At 48.9% G+C, this 15,054-nt stretch overlaps 4 protein-coding genes across 4 annotated transcripts; 2 read left to right on the top strand and 2 right to left on the bottom strand.

Moving 5' to 3' along the window:
* Nucleotides 1–554: 554 nt before the first annotated feature.
* LTR64_001094 (uncharacterized protein) lies at nucleotides 555–3,891 on the bottom strand (the record flags this gene model as incomplete). The annotated part of the gene is made up of 5 exons (XM_064895475.1): nucleotides 555–1,730; nucleotides 1,784–2,148; nucleotides 2,194–2,983; nucleotides 3,033–3,314; nucleotides 3,373–3,891. The coding sequence occupies 5 exons, from the start codon at nucleotides 3,889–3,891 to the stop codon at nucleotides 555–557; spliced, it is 3,132 nt and encodes a 1,043-aa protein (XP_064758162.1).
* Nucleotides 3,892–4,666: 775 nt separating this feature from the next.
* Nucleotides 4,667–5,350, bottom strand: LTR64_001095 (uncharacterized protein; the record flags this gene model as incomplete). Its single annotated transcript, XM_064895476.1, has 2 exons — nucleotides 4,667–4,812; nucleotides 4,918–5,350. The coding sequence occupies 2 exons, from the start codon at nucleotides 5,348–5,350 to the stop codon at nucleotides 4,667–4,669; spliced, it is 579 nt and encodes a 192-aa protein (XP_064758163.1).
* A 1,230-nt stretch (nucleotides 5,351–6,580) lies between these two features.
* Nucleotides 6,581–10,892, top strand: LTR64_001096 (uncharacterized protein; the record flags this gene model as incomplete). The annotated part of the gene is made up of 3 exons (XM_064895477.1): nucleotides 6,581–7,050; nucleotides 7,100–9,165; nucleotides 9,646–10,892. The coding sequence occupies 3 exons, from the start codon at nucleotides 6,581–6,583 to the stop codon at nucleotides 10,890–10,892; spliced, it is 3,783 nt and encodes a 1,260-aa protein (XP_064758164.1).
* Nucleotides 10,893–11,484: 592 nt separating this feature from the next.
* On the top strand, nucleotides 11,485–14,768 carry SLA2 (sla2 Src-like adaptor 2; the record flags this gene model as incomplete). Its single annotated transcript, XM_064895478.1, has 3 exons — nucleotides 11,485–11,584; nucleotides 11,637–14,626; nucleotides 14,682–14,768. The coding sequence occupies 3 exons, from the start codon at nucleotides 11,485–11,487 to the stop codon at nucleotides 14,766–14,768; spliced, it is 3,177 nt and encodes a 1,058-aa protein (XP_064758165.1).
* Nucleotides 14,769–15,054: the final 286 nt, after the last annotated feature.

A 15,054-nucleotide genomic window follows, 5' to 3' on the forward strand; every position in this document is an offset into this window, starting at 1 on the left:
AGGTACGAAACAATGATCACGCGCCGTTCCACTTTGAGGGCCGCAACTGACGCGTTGGACCTCTCTCCTCTACGTGTTTCACGTGACCATCCTCTGAATCGAGTAGCTACTGAAGTATCATGCATATATAGTAGATCGTTTGGCAACAAGGATACGACGCTTTGCATATTTTGATATACCTTGTTAGCCATACGCTTTTTTATTGGTCAAATTTTCGTCAACACACTTCCGCCGCACGAACCCAGCTCATTCTTAACACATCGAGTTCAACATCGGCCTTCTATAGCCTAACCGTTATTCAATCGTTCCTTCGTGCCGTGCAAAGTGGTATCTCAAAATAAAAAGCAAACAATCCAGGTTCAACAATGGCAAAGCACGCCAACAAGAACTCCCCTTCAACCAAATCAAAATCTGCATGTTTCCAGCAAAAGGGTATCTTGCTTCGTTTCAAACATATAATCGTTTCATCCATAGCACTACTCATGCTTTTCGACTGTGGGTATCACTTTGGTATCGTTGACATTCCGAGAAAATCGCAAAACTTATTGGGTATATCATCGTAAAGGCAAATGTAAATTTGGTGCCGATCCAACCACCTCATTGTGGTGAACTTTTTTGTTGTTAGTGTTGTTGTAAGGAAACAAGTTGTTCTGTTGAACATGCGATGCCGGGACTTGCATGGGCGCGGGGAGGTTCGAGAACGAATGAGAGGTAGGTGGACGTCCTGAATCAAAACTGGCTCTCGGTTCGTGACGTGGCGTCTTGTCTCCTGGTGTGCTCGTGTTTGTCCCAAATGGAAATTTGTTCTCAGAGTATCTGGCAGGCCAGCCGCCATTCTTTGAAGAAATTGATGCCGCGTCCTCTTCAGGAAGGTTGACTCCAGAGTCGTTCCAGAAATTCCTATACCCGCTTTCACGACTCTCTAAAGAGATAAGAGAAGCCTTGCTCGCATTAGAAGAAGGGTATCTGTAGAAGTTACCGGGTGTGTTGTTAGTGTTCTTTCGGCTCATGAAAGATGAGAATGAGCCGATGCTTCCAGGCTTCCGTAGTTTGTCGAAAATTGATGACCTCTCTGATACAGGTGTTACATCCCCATCGTGGAAGAGCGATCGTGTCGGGGAATCATTAAGGTGTAGCGAGGGTGCGTTTTGCAGTAACTTTGATTCGAAGAACGGTAGCGAATCCTCGAAGGAGTCGGACTTGGGTCTGGCAATAGCACCCTTAACAGTAGAAGCCTCGAGACCATGAGGAACGAGTTGTGATATGAGAAAGTCGATGGCATCTTTGAGTCCTCCGGCATTGTTTCTGGTGTAAGTCAATACCAGTCGTCCTTCTGTTGCTGTTACAATGCGCTCAACCGAAGCAGTTGCTGACTTGGGCAGGCTTCCAAAAACTGGGTTAAGGTGGACGTCGACCTCGTATTGACTGCGCATCTTATGTCGTAAATCGTTGCTGAACTCGTTGGAGTCAAAAAATTGCTCGAGAGATCCTGATTTCTGAAATGCAATCTCGTGACTTTCCGGGACCATGCCAAGAAAGGCATCTACTGCTTGAGGCACTTGATATTCGGGTCCCGAGATCGTGACTATGTCGCTGGCTTGTTCTGTGCTTGGGAAATCGACTTTGCAGTTCCACTTCTTTTCCAGTCCTTCGATCTCAGACATGCGGGAAATGAGCTCTCGGTGATAGAGTCTGTTGATCACGACGGTTTCAGATACAAACTCGGCATCCTGTTTGGCTCATGTCAGCGGACAACTTGTGGTTGAGATACAGTATCACTTACGACTTTCTCAACCATATCCATGATCTCTTGTTTCACAGCGTCGAGGCTCTGCGCGTTACGTGCTGGTGTCCGGCATATCACGTTGTCGATTTTGACGTCCTCGTCGTCTTTGCCGACGCCACCGCGGTCCATAGCGTTAGAAAACTTCACAAAGACCGAGTATTTTTTCATGATGCGCTGAATGTGTTGGCCACCAATGCCAATGATGCGCTTGTGATACTGATCAGGCACGTGAAAGGATATCGAAGCCGGCATCTCTTGCTCGACGAGGTCGAGTCCGTTCTTGGTGGCTTCGTATTGATTGCCCACTACATCGATGTAGAAGTTGTACTCGTTGAAGCCGTCGAAAATGATCTGCACGTTGCCTGCAATTGTCAGATGGATTTCGAGCTCTCAGTAACACAACTTACTCTGACCCATGATCTTGTTTATTTTCCCGTTCTTTTTGCCACTCACAAACTCCTTGTGCTCGTTGGCCAGTTCAATTTTCACCCTGATCTGGTAAGGGTACCTCTTGACGAATGGGATTTGGTTGATCACCATCATAGCGTCCTTGACTGCGTCGTCAGAACCATTAATGGCAAAATTCATTTTGTCGAAGCTCAGGTCAGCTCCGGAATTCGTACAAATGTCGCTAAGCATAACGCGAATCTCACTTGCAGAAGGTGGCCGTAAGCTAGGTGTCTGAGCTGGGTCGGTCACCATAAGCCACCAGGATGCACTATAGAACTGGCCGGCAAGAGTCATAATCTCCTTGACAGTACGTTCGACGTGAAGGACGTCGGTGCCTTGCACACGTACGAGACCCCTTTGGCTTGCAAGTTGTGGAAACAATACTTGAGAAGCATTAGCCTCCATGATCTTCCGGACTTTGTCAAGACGATCAAGTAGTATGCTGTCAACTTTCGAAGCAGAGACCATCACATCTCTCGAGAACAGCTTGATACTCATGACCAGTTCGCGAAGCTTCTGTTTGGCGTGGTTGATGCGTTCTTGTGTTTCGCCCGTGACGAAGATCTCGTCAGGAGCTCTTCTCGTTGCGCCGGGCGGAACGTAACCGAAGACGCCTGGAAAAGGAGGGGGAAAATAGATGGCCGTCTTGGTTGCAGACTCAATCAGCTTGATATTCTTGCCTGTACGACCGGACACCAAGGTGTGCATGGTCAAGTCCAGCTTGATAACATCAATCTTGTGCTTGAGCTGATACGTGTTAGCTCTGGATCGAACAAAAGCACCATTTTATACGCACGATCTGATCAATCATCATCAGCGTCCTGGTCTTCGCATGCTCAACGCTTTCTGTGTCACCAAATATATTTACCCTGTATCGCTGATCCAAGCCACTATCGACCGCGTTCACGAAAGGCTGAGTGTTGGGCTGAGGGTTCGCTTCCGCACGAGATCTCAGAAGGAATATATCAGTGCCGGTATACTTGGCGCACAAATCAATGTGGCTAAGCACGCTGGACCTGATAGACGTTTCGGCAGGATCGAGAATGAGATTCGGATCGATGTCGACGACAGCAGATTTCTGAATACTCGTTAGCGATATGTGCTTGTGTTCCATTCTACAATGTGGTGAGAATTACCATCATAATCGGTGTTTCATTGAGCACTTTAGCCCGCATCTTGTGCACCACATCGTGGTCTCCAGATATGCATACGTTCGTAATCAGCCCTTGAGCTTTGGAGTGCATTGCCTGAGATGTCTTGGACTCGGAAGAAGTGACCAAGGCTTCGATTCGACCGCCACTGGAATCACCAATATACTGGCACAGATTGCGCAACCTCTCTTCATTTTGTACATGGACAGGAAGCTTGTATATAGGAGTGCCTTCAGCCGTGCCCACAGGAAACGTCCACCTTTGAACGGCACCTGGACTTGCATGAAGGACATCGTCAGGTTCAGGTCCTGGCAAGCTGGATGCGAAGGGTACATTGAAGGAGAGGTTGATGATGGAATAGTCGGAATGACCAGGCGGGACCACGCTCGACGAAGGGGGTGGGCGTCTCAATGGTTGCGGCTGTTGAGGTATCTCTTGATGAAATCTGGAGATGCCAAAAGCCGCTGGAGTCATCCGACTGAAGTTGTTGCTGATCTTGTGCATGTTGGATGGCTCCCCAGGTCATCGACGCCGTGGCAGGAAGTGAAGCAAAAGAATTAAAGCACAAGTCTAATGCATTGAGCGTGGCGGAAGCTTGCAGACAATGAGAATAGCTATTCAAGGTCGAGCAACGTGCAGCTTCGAAGATCTCATAATCCTGCGAGGTGCATGTGAGCGACATGCAATGGTTTCAAGGTTGTGTTCTTGGACATGCCTGGTGCGCAGTTCTGTGATGGCTTAGTAGCACGCCTATCACATTGCTCCAGGTGGACTCTTTTAAGCCATAGCCCGACACCTCAGCTCGAGGGCACGAATCAGCTCTTTGCAACAACAGTTGGCACATGAGCAACTACCCTCCTCTTGGTTAGAGCGAAGATCATAGTACACCCTTAGACCTCTTAAAAAGAAGGCTCAAGCTTGCAAATGCAGCCAGCCGCCTGGTCTACGGACGGATTTTATGAACCGTGGTCTAAATGCTTGATTCTTGTTTATTTGGTAACATCCGTCATTGCTTTTAGCCTCAAATACACTACGTATACTCCATACACATTCTGGATATGTCGTTAGAAGAAACGCGAAGCCGACACTGTTGATTTCGTTCAAAAGCTTACGTTGAAGAGTTCGTTAATTCGGGAATAAGCGTGGGCTTTTTCACAAGCTCGGCATGCGGGCATGATCCTAAGAGAATCTTATTTTTACCTGCCATATATTCCAGATCTACCAGACGACTTCGTCTCGCACATTCTGAGCATAGAATGGTTTTATCTCAGATGGTTCATCATGCTTTGCAGTTCTGAAATGTGCTTCTCATCCGCCTCCCGAGTCCAGCAAACCCTACCTGCACCACCTTCCAACCTGCAAGCTCGATCGCAAATGCCAGCTTTTGCTGTAATGACCAAGGATGCATAAAACCAAAGAGTATGCCTGCAATGAAAGTATCACCAGCACCAACTGTGTCGACAACACACTGGTTCGTTGTAACAAATGCTGTACTGCTAGCAGTATCCACTGAATCATAGACAATCTTACCTTGCTGGCATGTATATCTTAACGCTGCGGCACCTTTGTCACCCCAAGTACAAATAAGTGTACGTTCATACTCGTCGTCGTATTTTTCCGGTCTCGTGGAGTCGGCGTCTGCAATTACTTTGACCTGAGATTCGAGACAAGCCATAGCGGATGGATGTCCTTCGGCTTCGGCCCAGCCCCTCGAGTAAAACACTACATCTGCCTCGTAGACCAGATCTTGCAGACCCTCCCTGCGGGGTTTCTCAATTTCCACCGATACTCTGAGCTTGGGCTTTGGGTTGGCGTGGGTGTACCGCTGGCGCAGACCCTGTATGCACGTCAATGTGGTCTGTGGAATTCGTCCTTCGAAATGAAACCATATTTGATCCTGATCGTCTTCCATTGCAGATTGCACAAGCGTTGCCGCAATGGCATCGAATTCTTCGGCTGTCATTTCGGGAAGCTCGTTGTGGTTCACGATCGTCCGTGTTCCAGCCGCTTCGGAGGAGATTATGTAGGAAGAGATAGGGTCGATATGAGTCTCACGATATATACAGTGGCGTAGATCAACACGTGTCGAGCCAGTAGAATTAGCTAAAGATTGCCGGATGAAAGGTATAGATGGCGACGATGGTGATGGCAAAACAGCTATGAGCACCGGTTCAGAGATTTTATTTGTCACCAGGTCGAATAATTGTGTTATGACCTCGAAGGAATTTGAGGTATTCCCGCCACGCCGTCGCGAACAAGATGTTGCTCGAAGTTTTGAGTCCTCTTCAGGAAAATAAGGCACTATAATTCAATAGCTGCGTCCATCAGCCAGCGAAATCCACTTACCAGTAAGGATCGTGTCGACAGCGCAAGCCCCTATTGCAACCAATTGTATTCTCTTCATACTGCCAGCCATTGCATTGCACTTAATCTTTTGTATACGACGGTCTCGACTATACGCCCTGGCGTTCAAGTCCTAGCACAGGCCGCAGCAAAGGTTCGACTTTCACACTTTTTCGTCTCAGCTGGCATGCATCTCTCAAGGAGACCATGAACGTGAATTGCTATTGTGAACCAAAGTAAAGAAGGAGACCAAGAGAGCACTCCTAGCTAATCTAGTGTTTGCAACATTAGAAGTGGAGTGGTCTCTGGATACAATAGCTCAGGCTGAGTGTCTGACGTGCACGATTCTGATGTACAGATCACTCTGCCTCCTTATTCAACTAGAGCATTAGATATCGTACTTCACGATGTCTCAAGCTTATATTACGAGGATGTCTTCGTGCGCAGCAGAAGGCAAAGGCGAGGACTCGTCGTGCCAAGCTCCTAAGAACCTCGGAAAGAACCACAGAGTATCATATGGAAGTTGTGGTTCGAATAGTATTCTGAAGGGTTGTATTGAACATTGATAAAAACAAATTGAACTATGCTACAGTATATGCAGGGCTTGATGGTAGCACATCACTCGAGCCACGAACCATACGTCATAAGCCCTCTATGGCGAGTGCCAGATTGACACATTGGGCAGTCGCGATAGACTCGGCTGTCCAACGTGCGTCTTCGAGTATGTTTGAATGACCACGTTTGCAGATGGTGCATTCCGTCTACGAAAATCAATGTTTGTGAAATCATGACCCGAGTGTAGCTATGTCTATGGCGGAAAGATATTTGGCACACTCTTCCACCCACGACCATGTCCTTCAGCGCATACCTCTACGTGTACCTTTTCGGGGGCGTAACCTTTTTACCAGTCGTTCTCAGCCTATCACTCTTGTATGTGTATCTTACGCTACCTAGCACGAGTAGTGGCCGTAGGCTCGCTGGGGACCGTGGCTCGAGTCTACTCAGGAATGGGGATGAGAAGGCTGTGTTGAGGTCTGGTACGGACGACCTTGCGGAAAAGTTCCTGCGCAAGCATGAGTCGGATGTTGCGGCGGGATATTTCGCAGTATGTCGCGAATATGTACCCGGGGGCGTCAATGGTAAGCCTCCAGAAAGGCTGTCTCCCGCAGGCGAAACTGTGGCGTCCGAATCACCAAGTGTCTACCAGACCATGTACCGAAGCATATTCGACAGGGTGAACAAACCATCTATAGAGCCGAACAAGGACGGAGCGGGAAAGTCTGTCAAGCGAACCAACAATGTCTTCTATGTCGTGTTGAGGTAGGCTGGTTGTTGTATGTCACGAAAAGAATATGGCTGATTGGAACAGGCACGGCCATCTCATGCTTTACGACGATATCCAGCAGCTCGAAGTTCGTCACGTAATATCCTTAGAGTACCACGACGTCGACATCTACGGCGGCAGTGATGAGGCAATTCCCGAGCCAGAGCTATGGATCAAGCGGAATGCGATACGGCTTAAGAGAAAGAAGGTGCACATCGGCGACAAATCATCCCTTCCTTTCTACCTGTTTAGCGAGAATCTTTCGGAGAAGGAAGACTTCTATTTCGCACTTTTAAACAACATGCAGAAGAATCTGGGCGAGAGTTCACCACTGCCGCAGGAGTTCGACACATCTCACATTATCGCTCTGGTACAAAGGCTGCACTCTTCCGAAGAGCAGCTGCAAACACGCTGGCTGAACGCCCTTCTCGGCAGACTCTTCCTATCAGTATACAAGACGCCGGAAGTTGAAGCGATTATTCGGCAGAGACTGACCAAGAAAATAGCTCGCGTTAAAAAGCCAGACTTCATCACCAAGCTCGCTTTACAAAAGATAGATACAGGGACCGGAGCACCGTTCTTCACCAACCTTCGGCTTAAAGACCTCACTGTCAACGGCGACTGTACGGTCGAAGCAGATGTTGAGTATTCGGGAAGCTTCCGGGTCGAGCTTGCTGCTACTGTCCGCATCGACCTAGGCAAGCGGTTGGGCGCGAGAGAGGTTGACATCGTCCTGGCTGCAACGTGCAAAAAGCTATCGGGTCATGTTCTGGGCCGGCTGAAGCCACCACCCAGTAATCGTTTGTGGGTGAGCTTCGACAAGGTGCCAAAGGTCGAATTAAAGCTTGAACCAATTGTCAGTTCCCGACAGATTACGTATGGTTTCATCCTTCGAGCTATCGAAAACAGGATTTTGGAGGTCATTGCTGAGACGATTGTACTGCCCTTCTGGGACGATATTCCCTTCACACAAACTACAGGCGAACGCTTCAGAGGCGGGATCTGGAAGAAAGATATTTCACCAGATGAAAGCACGGAGATAAAGGACGAGGTAGCTGAAGACGAAGCCGAGGCAGGGGCGGAGGCCAAAGAGCATTCGATTAACAAAGACGAACGCATAATGAGCATGCCGGTGCTCGCTGATAGTGCACAGGCAGCAAAGACAGCAGCGAAACAATCCCTGGCGTCCTTAAGGGATAGTCTGCCGGAGAGTCGTGATGTCAACAAGACACCAGACCGTATACCTCGACAAGCACCACCTCGAATCTTGCGCTCGTCTTCTTTCGCAAGTGCCGCAGACCCGAAATTGTCGCCAAGCCATGCCCCTGCCGAGTCTGCGCCGATTGACATGAAGGCAGCGTCAAAAAGAGATAGTATGCTGAAAGACCTGTCTGCCCGCTCTCTAGGCACCTCACCCGAGCTGACAGGGCAGTCACCACCGAAAGATGGACAGACATATGTCGACGATACACGCAACGGGGCTGACAGTACAACTCCCAACCTTCTCAGCGAGTTTGGGCAAAATCTTCGTCGCGACACTGCCGATACAGACTCGACACTAATTGGAAGCACAATTTCTACAACTGCTGATGAGGGTTCAGATGCTAAGCGTCTTTCCTTGCACGAAGATGCCAAAGCTCATGCTTCGCCTGGTACCACTAGATATGACCACCAAAAGACTATCGCGAGTATCAACGCTGCCAAGGAGGCTGCCCAGAAATGGAGCTGGGGTGTCCTCGCACGTAACCGGCAAAAGGAGGCTGAAACACGCTCAATACACGGTACGATTGATAGCGTAGATACTTCACAGCCGATGGGCAGGGGACAACCGTTGCCGCCACCTGGCATGCCTCTGCCTCGACCAACGAAGCCAAGCATCTTTTCATTGCCAAAGAAGAAGCCTACAGTTTCTGGCTCGTCACATGCGGACGAAAGCTCCACTAACACCACCAGTACGCCGAGCGACTCACCACCAAAACCGCCTGCATTGCCAGAGCGCCGAAGACGACAGAGTCAGCTCAATCTGCAGAACACGGATGGCCACGACGAGGATTTACTTGTGGTTGAGGCACCGCAGGAGTCTGCCCCAACAAGTCCTCTTCCTGCGGGAAGTGAGCATCATGATGATTTCTTTGGACACGGCGAAGACTCTCTAAAACAGCACGTCGATGACACAAAGCCACCAGCATATGCTCCTCCATTACCTGAACGACCGCAAACACGAGAGGGACAAGGGGCAAGTACTACCTAGACATGTCACAACATGGTCATCACCCCGAGGATACTGAAATGTGCAGCGAGGAAGCTCGAGGCGCAACAATATTGCCATTGGACCGAAGTTGGGGTATTGACTGTGGATTACATCATGAGCCTAGGAACCTCCAACCTAGATACTATAGGCTCCTGGAGAAACCAAGAAATTTAGTTCACCTGTCGCAATACAAGCATCGTGATTGATGTCAAGATGGACAGCAACGGGACAAACAAAGCTGACCAGGCCGGCAAAAGAAATGGCGCAGCCAGAAATTCTCGGGGAACGCCAAATATTGTTATTGTTGGAGGGTCGTTGAGTGGACTTTGCGCTGGTATAGCCCTCAAAAGCCATGGCTATAATACTACCCTTCTCGAGCGAACACCGGAGAATTTGTTGCATAATCAAGGGGCAGGCATTGTGGCAGGAGGCGACACCATTGAGTTCTTCAGGCGCTATGATCGGACAGGCAAGCCTGTTGCTGTACCCAGCCACAAACGGCTATATCTAAACAAGAAGGGAGATGTCATTCATGAAGAGCTTAACCGTCAGAACATGACAAGTTGGGATTTGGCATACTACTTGCTTCGAGCGAACTATGACCGTGTTGACAGTCCTTACTTATCTGATGCCAAGCTGCCAGAGGTACGACGCGGAGACGGTGAAGTCACTTACCGCTACGGTTGCACAGTGACAAGTATCAAAGATGAAGGCGATAAGGTTCGGGTGCACTTTCAGCGGCGACAGCCCGATGGAAAACAGATTGACGATGAGATGGTAGCAGATCTTGTTGTGGCTGCAGACGGACCAAGCTCAACCATACGAGGTATGTTCGAACCAGAAATCAAGCGCAAGTATGCAGGGTATTGTGTGATTCGAGGTACTGTCCCAGAGCTTGAAGCAACACAGATGGCTCGGGAAGTCTTCACAGAACGCTTCTGCTTTTATCACGCCCCAGGTATACAGAATCTGACATACACGATTGCTGGTGAAAATGGCAACACCAAGCCAGGTCATCGACTGCTGAACTTCGTTTGGTATGCCAACTTTCCGGAAGGTTCCGATAACCTTGAGAAGCTCATGACGGATAAAGAGGGACGAAGAAGACACATCACTATACCGCCAGGCATGATCGCGTGGGACGCATGGGAGATGGTCAAGCGCCTAGGTCGTGACAGGCTGCCACCACAGATGGCGGAAATGGCTGAGAAGACCAAAGCTCCATTTGTACAGTGTATCACAGATGTGATCACTCCGAAGAACCTGTACATGAACGACAAAGTCATACTGATTGGGGATGCGTTAGCAGGATTTAGACCACATACTGTCGCAAGCACTAGTCAGGGAGCTTTCAACGCCATGAGTTTGGTCGACTGGCTGGATGGGAAGATCGATCGAGAGCAGTTTGTGAAACAGACAATGCAATTTGCCAGGGAAATCCAAGCAATGGGAGTGAGAATTGGCAACCGAAGTCAGTTCGAAGAATTGCCAGTAGAGGAGTACATTGCAGACAGGAATTTTGCAAGCATTAAGAGGCAAGACAGAGTCTATCCAGAATGGACGCTCGAGGGTCTTGACAAGATATGAATAAACAGCATGATACCACCAATCCATCTCGCACCATCTATCGATCACGGACTTCGAAGACAGTAAAAAGAGGAGTGTTGTTTATACACATATACCTCTGCGTAGCACCAAGCCAATGAGCTCGCCAATAGTACATGTATCCGTAGCACCGATCACTGTATGAAAGAGCGTCTCGGCAGTGAGCCTCACAAACGCCCTTCATTCAATACCTACTAGTAGGTAGTGTACCCGATCTAGTTACGTAGTTGGTACAAATGTTTCTCCCTATTGGGGTGGCCAGCACTTGCGTCGCCAATGTGGCTTGGTGGATTGAGCGCGACGCAGCAACGTCAGACTGCGGACCTCTCAATGCGCGACCTACAGCCTACAGTATATTGCAGGCACCACCGTTTGAACCAATTGGCGAACTATATTCGCTCAAACAAATTTCCCGAACCCAGCCGCGTGTCACCGCTCAGACAATTCAGCTCTTCATTCCCTCGACTCTCTTCTACATACCTGCAAACTGGCGCGCCGAGGCGCAGGAGGAGTCTTAAACGGCTTTGGTAGGACCGTTGATACTCAGAACCACGATACAAATTCCACCAGCAATATGTCGTACGGAAATCACTATGGTTCCGGCACGAGGAATATCGATCTTACCAAGACTGAGGCTGATCTTGCTATCAATATTCGCAAGGCAACGAGTATAGGTGCGTCTGGATCGTACAATCTGAGTGGTAACATGCTAAACCATTTCAATAGAGGAGACTGCGCCTAAACGAAAGCACGTACGAGCATGCATAGTGTACACATGGGACCACAAGTCTTCCATGTCCTTTTGGGCAGGCATGAAGGTGCAGCCGGTTATGGCGGATGAGGTCCAGACATTCAAAGCTCTACAGGTCATTCACAAAGTGTTGCAGGAAGGTCACCCAGCCGTAGTGAAAGAGGCACAGCAAAATGTCAACTGGGTTGAAACACTTGCAAGAGGTGCTGGTGGAGGTGATGGTCTGCGAGGATATGGCCCATTGATCCGCGAATACGTCTTTTTCCTCCTTGCGAAGCTTGCCTTTCACCGTCAGCATGTCGAGTTTAATGGCCTCTTCGAGTATGAGGAATATATCAGCTTAAAATCTATCAACGATCCGAACGAAGGCTACGAGACCATTTCCGATCTCATGACCCTGCAAGATCAGATAGACACTTTCCAGAAGCTCATTTTCTCTCACTTTCGTAATGGAAACAACAACGAATGCAGAATCGCTGCTCTCGTACCCTTAGTACAAGAGAGCTATGGTATCTACAAATTCATCACGAGCATGCTCAGAGCTATGCACACCACTACCGGCGATGACGATGCCCTCGAGCCCCTGCGCACGCGTTATGACGGCCAGCATTACAGACTTGTCAAGTTCTACTACGAGTGCTCGAACCTGCGGTATCTAACGAGTCTTATTACGATTCCTAAGTTACCACAAGAACCACCGAGTCTGCTGTCCGACGAGGAGAAGCCGGCCCTGCCACGAAGACCAGTAAAAGAGATCGAGAAGCCACCTTCCCCTGTTGCAAAGAACGGTACGCCTGACCCAACCGATATGCAGGACTTTTGGTCGCGAGAAGCTCAGAGACAACAAGACGAATATGAGGCGGAACAGAGACGTCTCGCGCAGCAACTGGAAGAACAACAACGACAGCAGATGCTTGCTCAGCAGCAAGCTCAAAGAGATTTTGAGGATTCACAAAGACGAGCTCAAGAACAAGCTATGATGCAGCAAGAACAACTACGACAGCAGCAAATGAGTATGCAGACTCAAGGACGTATGGCCGAGCTTGAGCAGGAAAATCTACGAGCTAGAGCACAATACGAGCAAGACCAGCTTATGCTGCAACAGTATGACCAGCGGATGAAAGCGCTCGAGGAGCAATACAACCAATTACAAGGGAATTTTCACCTTCAGAACCAGTCCAAGGACGATCAGATCAATTCTCTCCAGGAGCAGGTCAATACGTGGCGATCTAAATACGAAGCTTTAGCTAAGCTCTACTCACAACTGCGACAAGAGCATCTCGATCTTCTCCAGACTACAAAATCACTGAAGCTGAAGGCTGCCTCCGCTCAGGAGGCAATAGATGCCCGGGAGCGCCTGCAGCGAGAGATGAAGACCAAGAACCTGGAATTAGCAGATATGATCAGGGAGCGCGATCGAGCTTTGCACGAAAAGGACAGAAGTCAGGGTGGCCACAAAGACGAGCTAGAAAAAGTGAGACGAGAACTGCGTTTAGCTATAGAAAGAGCTGAAAATGCCGAAAGAGCCAAGGGGTCCGAATTGTCGTCACTTATGGCCAAATACAACCGAGAAATGGCTGATCTCGAGGAGGCTATGCGTGCCAAAACGCGACAGCTTGACGATATCCGATCTAAGCACGGCGAGCGCAATCTCGACCACGATGCTGCTCTCAGAGAAAAGGATGATGAGATCGAGATCTACAAGTCTGGCATGGAACAAGCCCTTGAAGAGCTTGAGGAACTTAAACTAGGTTCCCGCGAAACTGATGGTGGACTTGATGAAGCCATCGACGAGGTCATTAAAGGCAACATTGTGAAGATTAATGACATGATTGATTCAGTGCTTCAATCTGGTGTGCAGCGAGTCGACGACGCTATTTACGAGTTGGACTCGCCTATGCAGGCCGGTAACCAGAACGCAACTGCTCCTTATGTCCTTTCGCAGGTCGAGAAGGCCTCTTCCAGCGCCACAGAGTTCTCGACCGCGTTTAACAACTTCATCGCAGATGGACCGAACAGCAACCATGCTGAAATTATCAAGACTGTATCCGTGTTTGCAGCATCGATAGCGGATGTTCTTACGAACACGAAAGGTCTACTGCGATTTGCTACAGACGACAAGAAGGGTGATGAACTGACCAACGCTGCTCGTCAGTCTGCTCTTAGCACAATTAACTTCTTCCGAGGTCTGCAGTCTTTCCGCCTAGAAGGTTTGGAGGCGATGCAGAAGTCGGATGTTGTAATCAACAGTAACCACGATGTCCTAATGAAGCTGCAGAAGTTGTCGAAATTGGCAGATGCGTTCGCACCAAAATCGACCAAGCTTAGCACAAAAGGCGATCTGGGTGACCTTGTTGATGACGAACTCACCAAGGCGGCAAACGCGATCGAGGCTGCTGCGCAAAGACTCGCCAAGCTGAAGAACAAGCCAAGAGAAGGGTACAGCACCTACGAATTACGCGTCAACGACATGATATTGGACGCTGCAGTAGCAGTCACAAATGCGATCTCTCAGCTCATCAAGGCAGCCACCGAGTCGCAGAATGAGATCGTGCAAAGTGGCCGCGGTTCCAGCTCCCGCACAGCATTCTACAAGAAGAACAACCGATGGACCGAGGGTCTGATATCGGCAGCTAAAGCTGTTGCATCGAGTACGAATACACTCATTGAAACTGCCGACGGAGTCATATCTGGAAGGAACTCTCCTGAGCAACTGATCGTGGCATCTAACGATGTTGCTGCTTCTACTGCACAGCTAGTGGCCGCCAGTCGTGTGAAAGCAACTTTCATGTCCAAGACGCAAGACCGACTGGAACAGGCATCGAAAGCTGTTGGTGCAGCTTGCAGAGCGCTAGTGCGGCAAGTACAAGCAATCATTAAAGAAAGACAGAAGGAGGAAGGCAGTGGAGAAGACTATACATCATTGAGCTCGCATGAGTTCAAGGTAAGAGAAATGGAGCAACAGGTGAGTACTGAGCCTCTTCTCGATTCTCGATCTTTTGTGCTGACAATAGTTATAGGTCGAAATTTTGAAGCTCAACAATGCGCTGGAGGCTGCTAGGGGGCGTCTAGCCGAAATGCGCAAGCTAAGTTATAGAGAAGACTAAACGTTTGCATGTTCCTATCTGACATGCTGTTTGGATATCGGCTGTGTAAGTACATTCCCTGGTTCACTTGGGCAGGTCTGTGCCGGTCAGTGCTTTGTAGAAATATTGTATCCAAGTTGTGACAGAGATTATTCTGCAGGACTCTACAGACCATATTCAATTTGATTTTTGGAGAAGTTGTTACTCCAATGTCCCTCATTACACGAGTACACAATGTGACTGACATCAATCCTACTTCAACTGTGACATAATTGCTCAGATTAGACTTCTGAAAGTTGTTTAGTTC

Source organism: Lithohypha guttulata (genome assembly GCF_036872675.1).
Source record: "Lithohypha guttulata strain CCFEE 5908 chromosome Unknown scaffold_1, whole genome shotgun sequence".
NCBI classification, from domain to species: Eukaryota; Fungi; Ascomycota; class Eurotiomycetes; order Chaetothyriales; family Trichomeriaceae; genus Lithohypha; species Lithohypha guttulata.